Source organism: Trichomycterus rosablanca, chromosome 1, assembly GCF_030014385.1.
Source record: "Trichomycterus rosablanca isolate fTriRos1 chromosome 1, fTriRos1.hap1, whole genome shotgun sequence".
NCBI classification, from domain to species: Eukaryota; Metazoa; Chordata; class Actinopteri; order Siluriformes; family Trichomycteridae; genus Trichomycterus; species Trichomycterus rosablanca.
Genome location: NC_085988.1, coordinates 79,166,399 through 79,181,765, shown reverse-complemented (window position 1 = coordinate 79,181,765; position 15,367 = coordinate 79,166,399). Strand labels below are relative to the sequence as shown.

At 41.3% G+C, this 15,367-nt stretch overlaps 1 protein-coding gene across 1 annotated transcript in view; it reads left to right on the top strand.

Annotated features, from left to right (window-relative positions):
- celsr1a (cadherin EGF LAG seven-pass G-type receptor 1a) overlaps window positions 1-15,367 on the top strand; it is a 144,797-nt gene that overhangs the window by 63,185 nt on the left and 66,245 nt on the right. Inside the window, exon 6 of the mRNA XM_062996463.1 lies at window positions 4,360-4,440. Coding sequence (XP_062852533.1) covers window positions 4,360-4,440 — 81 coding nt within the window. The remainder of the gene's footprint in view (window positions 1-4,359; window positions 4,441-15,367) is intronic.

The window sequence follows — 15,367 nt, the reverse complement described above, 5'->3', positions numbered from 1 at the left end:
CCAGCTCCACGCCCACAACATCATTGGCCTTGCGGATCAATTTGTTAAGTCTGTTGGCATCTGCCACCCTCAGCCTGCTTCCCCAGCATGCAACAGCATAGAGGATAGCACTCGCTACCACAGGCTCATAGAAGATCTAAAGGTAAAGGTTCCTGTCTGGGAAGAAAGATGGGCGAGTGCAGCCCAACAGGAAGTGCTATATTATTAGACAGTTCAGATTCACAGTTTTTGTAGTTTTTGTCGTTTTTAGATGATAGAAAGTGAACATCAGATCACAACAGGAATGATAACAGTTTTTAAGAGTAAGCTTAATACATTATGCACATACGCTATATGGACAAAAGTTTTGGGACACCCCTTCTAATGTTTTAATGAATGTGTTTCAGCCACAACAATTGCTACCTGGTGTATTAAATCAATTATATAAAGGAAATTATATGCTTTCAACTTTGCAGCACTTGCAGAGTCCTGACCTCAGCACCACTCAACAGCTTTAGAATGAACTGGAACATCAACTGAGGATTTATTGATCAACATCAGTGCCCAACAATACAAACAGTCTTTTGGCTAAATGGGCACAAATCCTCACAGATATACTTCAAAGTCTTGTAAGAAGCTATCTCAGAATAGTGGTTATTATAGCTGAAAAGATTACATAGAGGTCTCTTTATTTTAATACCATTTGATTTTGAAATGGTATGTCCAACAAGCTCATGGTCAGGAGTCCAAGTACATATAATGTACATCTACACATGTACAGTACAATATTGTTTTGTCCTCATATCCCAGCCTGTTTGGAAGCTGGTACCAGTACTGGAGCATGGTGCCCTGGAGCTGTTCAAGGGCCCAATAGTGGCTGCATGGCAGAGTGGGAATTTGAACCCACATTCTTCTGATTGGTAACCCTAAGCTCTACCCATTAGGCTACCACTGACCCTGAATTCCTACAATACTAGCTGTTCAGGGTAAAGATAGATATTAAGACCCTCAGACCACCGTGTTACCCTGTTCTCACTATTGCTTGAGTGTAGTCGAGTCAGAAAACAGGTATTTATCTACAAACCGGATTCCAAAAAAGTTGGGACACTAAACAAATTGTGAATAAAAACTGAATGCAATGATGTTGAGGTGCCAACATCTAATATTTTATTCAGAATAGAACACAAATCACAGATCAAAAGTTTAAACTGAGAGAATGTATCATTTTAAGGGAAAAATATGTTGTTTCAAAATTTCATGGCATCAACAAATCCCAAAAAAGTTGGGACAAGGCCATTTTTACCACTGTGTGGCATCCCCCCTTCTTCTTACAACACTCAACAGACGTCTGGGGACAGAGGAGACCAGTTTCTCAAGTTTAGAAATAGGAATGCTCTCCCATTCATGTCTAATACAGGCCTCTAACTGTTCAATCGTCTTGGGCCTTCTTTGTCGCACCTTCCTCTTTATGATGCGCCAAATGTTCTCTATAGGTGAAAGATCTGGACTGCAGGCTGGCCATTTCAGTACCCGGATCCTTCTCCTACGTAGCCATGATGTTGTGATTGCTGCAGAATGTGGTCTGGCATTATCTTGTTGAAAAATGCAGGGTCTTCCCTGAAAGAGATGACGTCTAGATGGGAGCATATGTTGTTCTAGAACCTGAACATAGTTCTCTGCATTAATGGTGCCTTTCCAGACATGCAAGCTGCCCATGCCACAAGCACTCATGCAACCCCATACCATCAGTGATGCAGGCTTCTGAACGGAGCGTTGATAACAACTTGGGTTATCCTTGTCCTCTCTGGTCCGGATGACATGGCGTCCCAGTGTTCCATAAAGAACTTCAAATCGTGACTCATCTGACCACAGAACAGTCTTCCATTTTGCCACACTCCATTTTAAATAACCCCTGGCCCAGTGCAAACGTCTGAGCTTGTGGAGCTTGCTTAGAAATGGCTTCCTCTTTGCACTGTAGAGTTTCAGCTGGCAACGGCGGATGGCACGGTGGATTGTGTTCACTGACAATGCTTTCTGGAAGTATTCCTGAGCCCATTCTGTTATTTCCTTGACAGTGGCATTCCTGTTTGAGGTGCAGTGACGTTTAAGGGCCCGGAGATCACGAGCATCCAGTAGAGTTTTACGGCCTTGACCCTTACGCACAGCGATTGTTCCAGATTCTCTGAATCTTTTGATGATGTTATGCACGGTTGATGATGATAACTTAAAAGTCTTTGCTATTTTACGCTGGGTAACACCATTCTGGTATTGCTGCACTATCTTTTTGCGCAACAATGGTGGAATTGGTGATCCTCTTACCATCTTGGCTTCTGAGAGACACTGACACTCTGAGAAGCTCTTTTTATACCCAATCATGTTGTCAATTGACCTAATTAGTGTTAATTGGTCTTCCAGCTGTTCGTTATATGCTCAATTTCCTTTTTCCAGCCACTTATTGCTACTTGTCCCAAGTGTTTTGGGATTTGTTGACACTGTGAAATTTTGAATCAACATATTTTTCCTTTAAAATGTTACATTTACTCAGATTACTTTTGATCTGTCATCTATGTTCTATTACGAATAAAATATTGACATTTGCCATCTCCTCATCATTGCATTCAGTTTTTATTCACAATTTGTTTAGTGTCCCAACTTTTTTGGAATCTGCTTTGTACATCACAGCAGGCATCATCATTCAAGTGGTTTGTTCATCTGAATAATGTAGGTTTGAAGTGTTAGCATCACTGTTCTCTACAGTTTATATACATAAACCATGTAAAGAATGGATGAATCCTCTGGTGAGGATTCATCTTGAGGGCATTGTGAGGTGAGGGTGTGTTTTCTCTCTTCAGAACACCAGCAGCAAAACAAACGGCAGCACTGTAACATCAGTTCCATTATAATAGCAAACATTAAACATTTATGCTCATGACTGAACGCTGGTACAAAGCCCGATCATCTTACTGGATCTGTAATTCATTTCCACAGCAATTACTTTATACCTCTTAATGTACTGATGTAAGTGTGCATGCAGGCTTTTAAGTAATTCATGCACGTTCTTAAGTGCAGATCATATTTGTTTCAAATATTAAAACAAGTGTATATGAATCGCTTTGTGATTTGAGATTAATCACAAACACGCCCTAAAGTAATAGTGCTTTAAAATTTCCCCAGCTTTGCTGATGCTTAATCTGTTTTATTACGCTGGGTTGAGAAATAGACAGGTCACAGTAATTATGACATTCAGCACAGACAAAAACAGCTTGGATAATGAAAGAATCATACAGAAATAATTAATTGATCATTAGGCATTAACAATTTAGACATTAAAGGAGCACAGTGGGTCCTTATAGGAGCCTCCATGTCTAATTCTGTATATACACTATATGGACGAAAGTATTGGGACACCTTTTCTAATTACTGAATTCATATGCTTCAGCCACAACAGTTGCTAACAGGTGAAATAAATTAGTCATATAAGTGAAAATATAAGCTTTCCACTTTACAGAACCAGTTTAGGGAAGCCCCTTTCCTGTTCCAGCGTGACTGTACCCTTGTGCACAAAGCAAGCTCTGTAAAGACATAATGAAAGTCCTGGTTTAAAGAAACTCCAGTGACCTGCACAGAGCCCTGATCGCAACCCCACCGAACAGCTTTGGAATGACCTGGAACATCAATTGAGGCTTTTTTGACCAACACCAGGAAAGTGCTCCAATTGCTCCCATGTCCAGTTTTGATATCTGCCTGCCCCAGACCCCAGTTTTGGTCACCCAAAAACCTATGGGCACTTTATGACTTGTCTGTTCTTAAACCAATGTTAGTAGGTACTCACCATGAATGCCCATGAGTGTCAGAGATGCTTTAATCTAATGGTCTGGTCAGAATGATTTGGCCTTCAGCAGTCACTCAAAGTCGCTGCCAATCAGGTCTTTATAGCTGCCTGTATGTGCTGCATTCATGATGTGTACTACGAGTAACTAGCATTAGCCCAACATTAACTATATATTGACTATGAAGGGGGGCGGTCCTAATATTTTTGCTGATTAGTGTACATCTATATTTTGTAACCTAATTTTCAACAGAGGAAGATGAAACCATGAAATCTTTGGGCGGTGAATTTCTCTTCAAACAGCAATGACTTTGACATGGTAGTGGTGTCTGTTCCAAATGTAGGGTTTGTGATACCATGTGTAGTATTTAGGCTGCAGAATTTAAGACCAATGACGTGGCTGTTTGATACTTTATTGACTCTTTCGGCCACCTCACATTGGTCTCTGGCCCCACTAGGGTGTGGTTATTATGTTAGTAGTGGTGCAGATAGAGTAGCGAGGGATGCAGCATGGACTCTAATTGAGCCTTTCTCTCTCATGGTCTACCCAGGACAGCCTGCACCTGCTGGACGCCAGTGGGGTGCTGCGTGTCCCGCTCTATACAGCCTGGCTGGAGCTCACCCATAAGGAGGTACAGTGGCTTAGTCTAGCTCTGGCTCTGCGGTGGCGGTACTGCTGGTACACCTCTCTCACTCTGACAAAGACACTGACCACTGCTAGATCCTTGATCAGATTTGATCGGAGGTTTTTTCTGAATTGAAGACGGGAGGTTGCCTGGTAGATTAGAATGAGTTTACTTGCATCTGTTCAAAATGTGCTGTTTTTGGATGCCATTTAAATAGATGTGGACCTGCCAGGATTGAAAATAGGGCCTTATTGTAGCTTGTTTAATTTCTACAAGCACTAAAAGCTGTACATTTGGAGTGGGAAAAGAGCATAATGTGATCTAGGAAATATTTTGAGTAGCCAGGCCAACTTCTGCTTGTTGGAGAAACTGTCCAAGTATCTGAAGGACCCCCATATGGACACAGTAGGAACTTGCAGACAGTATCTGGCAGAAAGGATCAAACCCAGATCTGTAGAACCCTTGCTGCTGTGAGCTACCCACTCTACAATCATTGACCATTGTCCAGGCTGTTTCTGCTTTGTGTCCAATTACAGACTGTTATCTACTTTTTATAGAATGTACTTTATGAAATATCTAGGCAGCATTGTTGTACATCATGTAGTGTGAGTGTTGCACCTCTCCAGGGTTCTGGGTACTGTGCTTTGCTCTTTGTGTTTAATGCATGAAAGGATTCTGACATTCTTCTTATGTCCATATATTTCCCCTCCTTCTAAATACATAGCAGAAGCTGAACTGGCTTTTTAAAATTCAGCTCCTGGTGCAAGGGAAAAAGTGAATGGGTTAGTATGTGATACTCAGCAACGGATTGTTCCAGTCCATATGTTTTGTTCAGTGTTTGTGGGTAGGCTCTGGACACACAGCCTTCCCACCTCACAAATCACCATTTACATTTAAATTTTCAGCATTTATCAGACGCTTATCCAAAGCGACTTACACAATGAGCGGAACACGATGAGCAATTGAGGGTTAAGGGCCTTGCTCAGGGACCCAACAGTGGCAACTTGGTGGTGGCGGGGCTTGAACCGGCAACCTTCTGTTTACTAGTCCAGTACCTTGACCACTGAGCTATCACTGGCTATCACCTTTAGTGCTTAAAATCCATTAGCGACCAAATAAAAATCACACAGATTTACAGATAATGACTAGGTGCAGGGGTCAAACCCAGGTTGTTGAGGTCTGGCACTCATTTTACCAGCCATGCTACTTTATCACCCTGGAGCATGGTGACTGAAGGCTGTGTTTTAGAGAACATGCTTTATTTGTTCCTCTCCCCTAAACACTACGATACAACCTTGACCAGGGCTGTTGTTTGCTGCCATACAGAAACGTGGAATGCAAGGCTTTTAGGGAACCTTAAAGTCTTATAGCGTTAAGGAAATGGTCTTAAACACTTGCTAAGGAAGGAAAGGAAACGGAAGGAACGAAGCCAATACGAGGCTAAACACTCAGAAGCGGTCAGAAACACAAATTCAGCTTTCTCTTCTCACTGTATAAATGAGTAGAAACTGTATAAATAAGTGTCAGACGTATTGTGTAATCCATCCTGGAATCCTGATTTGCTTTCATTTTTGAAGCTGACAGGTTTGGAAGAGAAGGGATGAGAGAAACGAACAGATTTGGAACATGCCCCACCCCTAATAGGAAGGAAGCATGATCTCATATCAGCCAGTACAGCTGGACAGTCCAGCACAGTGAGATTTAGTAATAAATTTCACTGCACGCTGATATTTGTAGCAGATTTATGTGTAGACTAGAGGACATATGTTACAACCGACGTGGAACGGGTTCTGTTCCAGTTCCCGAATCTAATCTTAAGCCGTTCCTTTGTTATATAATAACAGATAATGCATCCTTGGTTCTGATAAAATAGCACCAAGGTTCTCAGAATCCTGAACGGAACCAGTTTAAGATCCAGAGTTATTTTGGTCGAAAAGGGCTATAAGGGAGTGACGCCCTGTGATGTACTGGTGCCCTGTCTGGACCCAGTGTAATTATTCATTTATGCATTCATACATTTTCTTATTCGCTTATCCAAGTAGGGTCGCATAATGCAACCTAGCATGGAGACACAGAAAGAGCATCTCCTGCTATTATTAAGATTGGCAGGACTACACAGGAAGACGTGAACTCATCCCACGTTAATCCCCGTACAAACCGTGGGATCCATTTGCTCAGTAATTTGTCTGACATCTCTGCAGGTCTGATGCCGCGTCGCACCGTGAACAATTTGCACATAGAGCTTGTTCTTCTGGTTTTATCCAAACTCCTAGAGTTGTAAATAGGATTATAGGTCCGTGAGGTAGAGATGAGGAAATCTGACCCGGGTTCGAGGTGTTTATCAGATCCATTCGAAGCTTCTGTCAGTTTGGGGGAATTCGAGCCGCTCGCTATTATGCTGTCGCTCAGTACGGCGGCTTCATGCCAGAGGAATGCGTTCGTTCAGAATGAGATGAAATGAAAGACGTGGGCATTGTGACCTGCTGCTTTACTCTTATGAGTTGTGTTGGTGCTGCACTGCTCCAGCCACTCGGGTTCTGTTCACACTTCTGGCCAATCAAAGCTGGGTCCCCAGGACACATTGCTGTCTGGTACTCATTCCAGCTGTACTGCTGTGCCAACCTGGAACTTAGTGACTGGTGGCAAGGCTTGAGAGACCATCCATCCATCCATCCATTGTTTGTTCTTTGTCACTAAGCACTCAGTCCTGGTCAATGTTACAGTGGGCGCCACCTAGAAACAACGTATATAAAGAGTAAAATGTTAAGAAAGAATCTCATAAACATGTCAGTTGGTGGAGTGGCTACTTAAATGTCTTGTCCACTCTTTATTTGGGTCCTAAGCACAGTGTTTCCGGGATAGACTCCAGACCCACTGTGACCCTGACCAACATAAAGCTATTCCTAAAGATGATTTAATGGGTTTATGTGTCTGTCCTGCATGCATGTACATGGGTTTGTGTATGTTTGTGTGTGTGTGTTAGGGGTAGCACAAATATATATATATATATATATATATATATATATATATATATATATATATATATATATATATATATTTATATACTGTATATATATATATATACAGTATATATATATACTGTATGTACTTCGTGCAGGTAAAAATAAGGGGTTGGCAACTACACTTTTTGTAGGGACTACTTCTCTGTCAGGGATCTCAGTCAAGAAGAATTAAAAGAAATAATTGGATATGACTAGATTGGGAGAAAAAGGGACAGACATAAATATAATTATTAAAAAGAAATGACATCATGACGTGAGTGTACTGTTTTGCTGATACCAATACAGTTCCTGAAAGCCAGTATCAGTGTCAGTATCAGTATACGAATAAGAGAATTGTATCAGTGCAACCCTAATTAACATTTATAAGACAAATGACTCATTTAATCTGCCTGCATCACGTACAGGAAGTTTCTCTCTCTTTAACTCTTTCTTTAACAGATAAAACCTTCTCCTCTGTCTCACTGTGTGTGTCTTAAATTCCTCAGACTCTGTTAAGCATGACTAAACAACCTGATAAAGTGAGTCTAATGCATTCAACCTGAGAAAGGAGACTTCCCAAACATGATTTATTAGTGCCAGACTGTCTTTCATGTCCTTTATCAGGCTACGTACTTACTGCTTCTTTACATTTGTTTGAATATGAGATATGTGATGGAAATAGTTCAAGATTTAAGATACAGGGTTGTTTCTTATAATAAAAGTATATTTAGGTACGTATTATAATAACAGTAATAATAATAAAAAATGTGTAAATAGATAACTATACAACTGTAACTATAACTATATAAGGACATTGCTAAATAACTATAACTATACGTATATATGTAAACAGGCTAGCAGTTTGAACCGCTGCGTCACCAACTGGCTCTTAAGGTTGTTTCCCCATTTACACTTACTGCATAATTCTGATCTCATGCATTATTTGATGGGCACAGTGCATCCCAGAATGACCACAGATGGGTGGAAATCCATTGCATGGTGTTGTACTGACCTAGTGGCAGTTGTAGTCTAGTGGTTAAGGTACTGGACTATTAAGCAGAAAGTTGTTGGGTCAAACCACACCACTGCCAAGTTGTCACTGTTGGGCCCTTGATCAAGGAAATGAAAATGTAAATCTAACTTGATGTTAGCTCAGCAAGCCTGACTTACAGATAGTTATGAGGTAAGGTGTTGTAGGTGAAGTTCAAGTTTCAAGTTTCAAGTTTCAAGTTTATTTGTCATTTGTACAAATGTTAGCAGCAGTTGTACATTGAAATGTGTGTTAGGAGGCTCGGGAACTCTATGAGTGTGCTATAATAAAGTACAAATAAGATAAAAGTACAAGTACAAATAAAAATACAAATAAGATAACAATATAATAAACAGTCTTTTAAAAGTATATAATATATAAACAAGGAAGAAAAATATATGTAAAAACAATTGCAGTTAAAGTGCAAATTTGCATTGTAAACAAAGTGAAAATTGCAGTAAATGTAAACATTGACCCATAGTAGACATTGCAGGCGTTATGGATATTTCACAGACAAGATTAATAATGGCTGTTAATAATGCTACTAATAGTAATAATAGAAATACTGATGATAATAATAATAATACTGCAGGATAGATTGAAGTTCAGATTGCCACATCATATTTTGAAGTAATGTGGTATTAATATTAATATTAATATTGCACATGCCCAAAGTGTGAGTGTTATGAAATGTGAGTGTTGATGAGTAACTGAAAAAGGGGTGAGTTATTATTATGCATTGTTTAGCATTCTGATGGCTTGTAGGAAAAAGCTGTTCTTTAGCCTACTGGTCCTGGCTTTTATGCTGCGGTACCGTCTGCCTGATGGCAGTTTTGTGAACAGTCCGTGTGCAGGGTGGGTGTGGTCTGAGGTAATTTTTGAAGCCTTCTTTAGACAACGGCTTCGGTAGATGTCCTGTAAGGCTGGCAGCTTGTGACCAATGATGACGTAAAGTGAGTTATCGAGGTAAAGTGGACACCCTCTGAAACCGGAGATGGCTTTGTGAACGGCTGTTGGTGCTGTACGTTTGGCACACTGAAGAAACAGAAAGGGACAAAAACTGCTGTCCATCTGTCATTCGGTGGAACATGACCGATCACCGATGTATTTGCTTGTTATTGAGTCGGCCCGTGTAATATATAGGACTCAAAGTGTGGCTCTTGTCCTGTAGGGCAGAGAACAAGACGGTGCTAGGTGTACGTCCCCAGGCTGTGTTTTTGACTCCGTGAGTGTGGACGGGGTCAGTCAGGTTCCTTTTAATTATTCACAGCTCTAGGTTTACACCGCCACAGGGTGGGTGAGGTAATGGCGTTTCAACTCATGTACAAAGAGAAGCGACACCATTGCGAAAACATTGTCTCTTCCCAGAACACAGCCATGATACAGGTTTCCAACCATCCAGGAGAGATGATCTGGAGAAAAGAGAAGGAGGAAATAGAACTGGCGCTGACACTACTGTTTCTCAGTCTAACCCAAATAAAATCCAGGCTTCCGTTATTGTAAAAAATATCCCTCTGTGCCCTCAACGGCTTCATTATGTGTTTCCTGCAGTGACCAGCACCCCATAAAAGTGTCAACAAACTCTGTTCATGAACATCCCTTCAGTTTTCTTTCATATTATAGCCTTATGATCGTCCTTCCGTGCAGTTCTGCGATTGTAATATTCATTTTATTGCTCATACCTTGTTTTTTTCTCCAAGTACATACGCATGTACGCAAATCAGCCATAACATTAAAACCACCTACTGGTTTCTACACTCACAGTCCATTTTATCAGCTCCACTTACCATGTACAGTGGGGTCAAAAAGTATTTAGTCAGCCACTGATTGTGCAAGTTCTCCTACTTAGAAAGATGAGAGAGGTCTGTAATTTTCATCATAGGTACACTTCAACTATGAGAGACAAAATGAGAAAAAAAAATCCAGGAAATCACATTGTAGGATTTTTAAAGAATTTATTTGTAAATTATGGTGGAAAATAAGTATTTGGTCAATAACAAAAGTTCAACTCAATACTTTGTAACATAACCTTTGTTGGCAATGACAGAGGTCAAACGTTTCCTGTAAGTCTTCACCAGGTTTGCACACACTGTAGCTGGTATTTTGGCCCATTCCTCCATGCAGATCTCCTCTAGAGCAGTGATGTTTTGGGGCTGTCGCTGGGCAACACGGACTCCACAAATTTTCTATGGGGTTGAGGTCTGGAGACTGGCTAGGCCACTCCAGGACCTTAAAATGCTTTTTACGGAGCCACTCCTTCGTTGCCCGAGCGGTGTGTTTGGGATCATTGTCATGCTGGAAGACCCAGCCACGTTCCATCTTCAATGCTCTCACTGATGGAAGGAGGTTTTGGCTTAAAATCTCACGATACATGGCCCCGTTCATTCTTCCCTTAACACGGATCAGTCGTCCTTTCCCCTTTGCAGAAAAACAGCCCCAAAGCATGATGTTTCCACCCCCATGCATCACAGTAGGTATGGTGTTCTTGGGATGTTCTTCTTCCTCCAAACACGACGAGTTGAGTTTCTACATTTTGGTTTCATCTGACCACATGATATTCTCCCAATCCTCTTCTGGATCATCCATATGCTCTCTGGCAAACTTCAGACGGGCCTGGACATGTACTGGCTTAAGCAGGGGGACACGCCTGGCACTGCAGGATTTGAGTCCCTCTCGGCATAGTGTGTTACTGATGGTAGCCTTTGTTACTTTGGTCCCAGCTCTCTGCAGGTCATTCATTAGGTCCCTCCGTGTAGTTCTGGGATTTTTGCTCACCGTTCTCATGATCATTTTGACCCCACGGGATGAGATCTTGACCCCAAGGGAGATTATCAATGATCTTGTATGTCTTCCATTTTCTTACAATTGCTCCCACAGTTGATCTATTCACACCAATCTGCTTGCCTATTGTAGATTCACTCTTCCCAGCCTGGTGCAGGTCTACAATTTTCTTCCTGGTGTCCTTCGACAGCTCTTTGGTCTTGGCCATGGTTGAATTTGGAGTCTGACTGTTTGAGGCTGTGGACAGGTGTCTTTTATACAGATAACGAGGTCAAACAGGTGCCATTAATACAGGTAACGAGTGGAGGACAGAAGAGCTTCTTAAAGAAGAAGTTACAGGTCTGTGAGAGCCAGAAATCTTGCTTGTTTGTTATTGACCAAATACTTATTTTCCACCATAATTTACGAATAAATTCTTTAAAAATCCTACAATGTGATTTCCTGGATTTTTTTTTCTCATTTTGTCTCTCATAGTTGAAGTGTACCTATGATGAAAATTACAGACCTCTCTCATCTTTCTAAGTAGGAGAACTTGCACAATCAGTGGCTGACTAAATACTTTTTGACCCCACTGTAGAAGCACTTTATGGTTCTACAATTACTGACTGTAGTCCATCTGTTTCTCTACATACCTTTTTAGCCTGCTTTCACCCTATTCTTCAATGGTCAGGACCCCCACAGGACCACTACAGAGCAGGTATTATTTAGGTGGTGGATCATTCTCAGCTCTGCAGTGACACTGACATGGTGGTGGTGTGTTAGTGTGTGTTGTGCTGGTATGAGTGGATCAGACACAGCAGCGCTGCTGGAGTTTTTAAATGCCGTGTCCACTCACTGTCCACTCTATTAGACACTCCTACCTAGTTGGTCCACCTTATAGATGTAAAATCAGAGACGATCACTCATCTATTGCTGATCATCAGTGGCCACAGGGCGCTGCCCATGGGGCGCTGTTGACTGGATAGTTCTGGTTGGTGGACTATTCTCAGTCGAGCAGTGACAGTGAGGTGTTTAAAAACTCCATCAGCATTGCTGTGTCTGATCCACTCATACCAGAACAACACACACTAACACACCACCACCATGTCAGTGTCACTGCAGTGCTGAGAATGATCCACCACCCGAATAATACCTGCTCTGTAGTGGTCCTGCGGGGAACCTGACCATTGAAGAATAGGGTGAAAGCAGGTTTAAAAGGTATGTAGAGAAACAGATGTAGAACTATAAAGTGCTTCTATATGGTAAGTGGAGGTGGTCATAATGTTATGCCTGATTGGTGTATTTCTGCATACATTTTTAATAAACACATTTTGTTAACTCTATTTGGAATTAATGGATAGTCTTACAAACCAAACCAATGTTTAACACTGTAAGTTACAGGTTAAAACGCTGTAATACTATATTTTTGCTTGTCAGTTTTGACTGTCTTACAACAGTTGGTCTTAAACTTAAGGTTTCTGCACAAATATAAATGTCAAATCATAGAGCTTGTCAGAAACCTGAGCCCAGCCTTTGGGCAGAACGACTGAGAGTCACCACAGCCACGCTCTCATGTAAGAACTTGTAAGCAATAGAAGTGTAGCTGGGTTTTTTTTATTACTAATACTGCCATGACACTGGGGGCTTCACCCCATCCTCCAATTTTGGGATACCAGCCAACCTGGTAGAGTAAAGTCTAGTGCACATTACACTACTACAAGTTTTAACCCTGTTCTTTGTTTGTTTGTTTGTTTCTTTTGGTGCATTAGATACACAGATACCCTAGGCTGGTGTGTTCGAAAACCTAGTTAGCTTCCTTGCTGTCTTACTGCCTACATAGGCAGCTGCCTAAGTAGAGAGGATTCTAATAAGTCATCAACTTATAAGGCAGATTATTCGAATGCACTACTTAGCGATCCCATCAGTTTTCGCTTACTAAGCTAACACAGTTAGCATCATGCCATTTAAACCAATAGGATGGGGTGGCACAACGCGCTAGCATGTCATCTCCTTTCGTGTACCGAAAACGGTTAAATTCGCTGACAAGTACAAAATTGCAAATAAATGATATTTGTGCACTGTGTTTATACAAATTAAAAATCAATAATAATTTATTTATGTTTGAAAATAACTCCATTCGTTTCTCCACACCATCCGCCATGGTTTTTAATTTTTCTGTGAGAAAAGTTGTGCCGCACTGAATGCAGGGATTGCCGTCACTGCTAAGGCAGCATTGGATGCTCACTCGTTCCTGAGTCAAAATACCATTGAAATTTTAAGATACCTTACTAGTGAGGATATTAAGGCATCTAGGATTTCAAACAGCCTCCTTCTCGGGAGCGCGCATAGGATGATGTAAAGTGCTGTCGATTTAGAGAGATCACTAGGTTTTCGAACACACCCATAATAAATAAATAAATAAATAAATAAATAATGATTCGGCTAAATCAGACCTAAACAGCAGAACCAAGTTTTCAGAGATGAAATAGAAATTGCTTATCAGTCCCGTCAGTACTGGGGTAATAACAGGATCTCCAGGTTAACATGAACCATGTCCTAGCAGAACCTTTCACTCCTCGCTCGCTCCTGATCTTTCTCTTTGTCCCAAGCTGAGGAGATCAAGTGTGTGTTACCATGGCTCCAGCCAGCCTCACGTCCCCTGAGACGGGTTTCAGGAGAAGAAAAGGGAATTGTCAACACCCGAACGAGGGAAAGCGAGATGTGTGGAGTGTGGAAAACAGAGTGAAAATAAGGGTTAGATGTTGTTCATGTCAAATTAAAGTCAAGTCAAATGTATTTGTATAGCGCTTTACATTAGACATCGTCTCAAATCAACTTTACAGAATCCAGGTTCATCTGGCATGAATGGCAATTGGTTATCAAATCGATAGTAATGCCGACAATAATAATGACACCCCAGTTTATCAAAATATGGTACATAGAAAAGATTAAATAGTTGCCTGTTGTTAAACTTTTATTTTATTCTCTTTGTTTAGTTTTACTGAGTATTGAATTTAAATAAAGGATTATGTTTGTAGTTTAACCTCCTGCTTTTCGGGGGTGGCAAGGTGGCTCAGTGGGTAGCACTGTCGCCTCACAGCAAGAACATCCTGTGTTGGATTACCAGGTAGAGCGTTCCAGGTCCTTTCTGTGTGGAGTTTGCATGTTCTCCCTGTGTCAGTGTGGGTTTCCTCCAGTAGCTCCGGTTTCCTCCCACAGTCCAAAGACATGCACGTGAGGTGAATTGGAGATACTAAATTGTCCAGGACTGTGTTTGACATTAAACTTGTGAACTGATGAATCTTGTGTAACCAGTAACTACCTGTCCTGTCATGAATTAGAAAACATGACGTTATAAATCCTAATAAAATATACACCGACTAGGCAGAACATTATGACCACTGACAGGTGAAGTGAATAACACTGGTTATCTCTTCATCACGGCACCTGTTAGTGGGTGGGATATATTAGGCAGCAAGTGAACATTTTATCCTCAAAGTTGATGTTAGAAGCAGGAAAAATGGGCAAGTGTGAGGATTTGAGCGAGTTTAACAAGGGCCAAATTGTGATGGCTAGACGGCTGGGTCAGAGCATCTCCAAAACTGCAGCTCTTGTGGGGTGGTCCCGGTCTGCAGTGGTCATTATCTATCAAAAGTGCTCCAAGAAAGGAACAGCGGTAAACCAGCGACAGGATCATGGGCAGCCAAGGCTCATTAATGCACGTGGGGAGCGAAGGCTGGCCCGTGTGGTCCGATCCAACAGACGAGCTACTGTAGCTCAAATTGCTGAAGAAGTTAATGCTGGTTCTGATAGAAAGGTGTCAGAATACACAGAGCATCACAGTTGCAGGGCTGTTTTGGCAGCAAAAGGGGGACCAAAACAATATTAGGAAGGTGGTCATAATGTTATGCCTAATCTGTGTTAATAAAAAAAAAAAAAATACTGATTACTCTTCAGTTCCAGGTGCTTTAGCGTTATTAATGTAATAATCGTTTTACATTGTAAGATGTCAGGCTGATATTTAGTGAGGTGAGTGTACACTAGCCAGGGGTGTTTTACTTTATAAACAACCACTCTCGACTAGTTACACAAGAGCTTAAGCGCAGATTGCACTATTTAACAAGTGGGATGTGACAGCTGT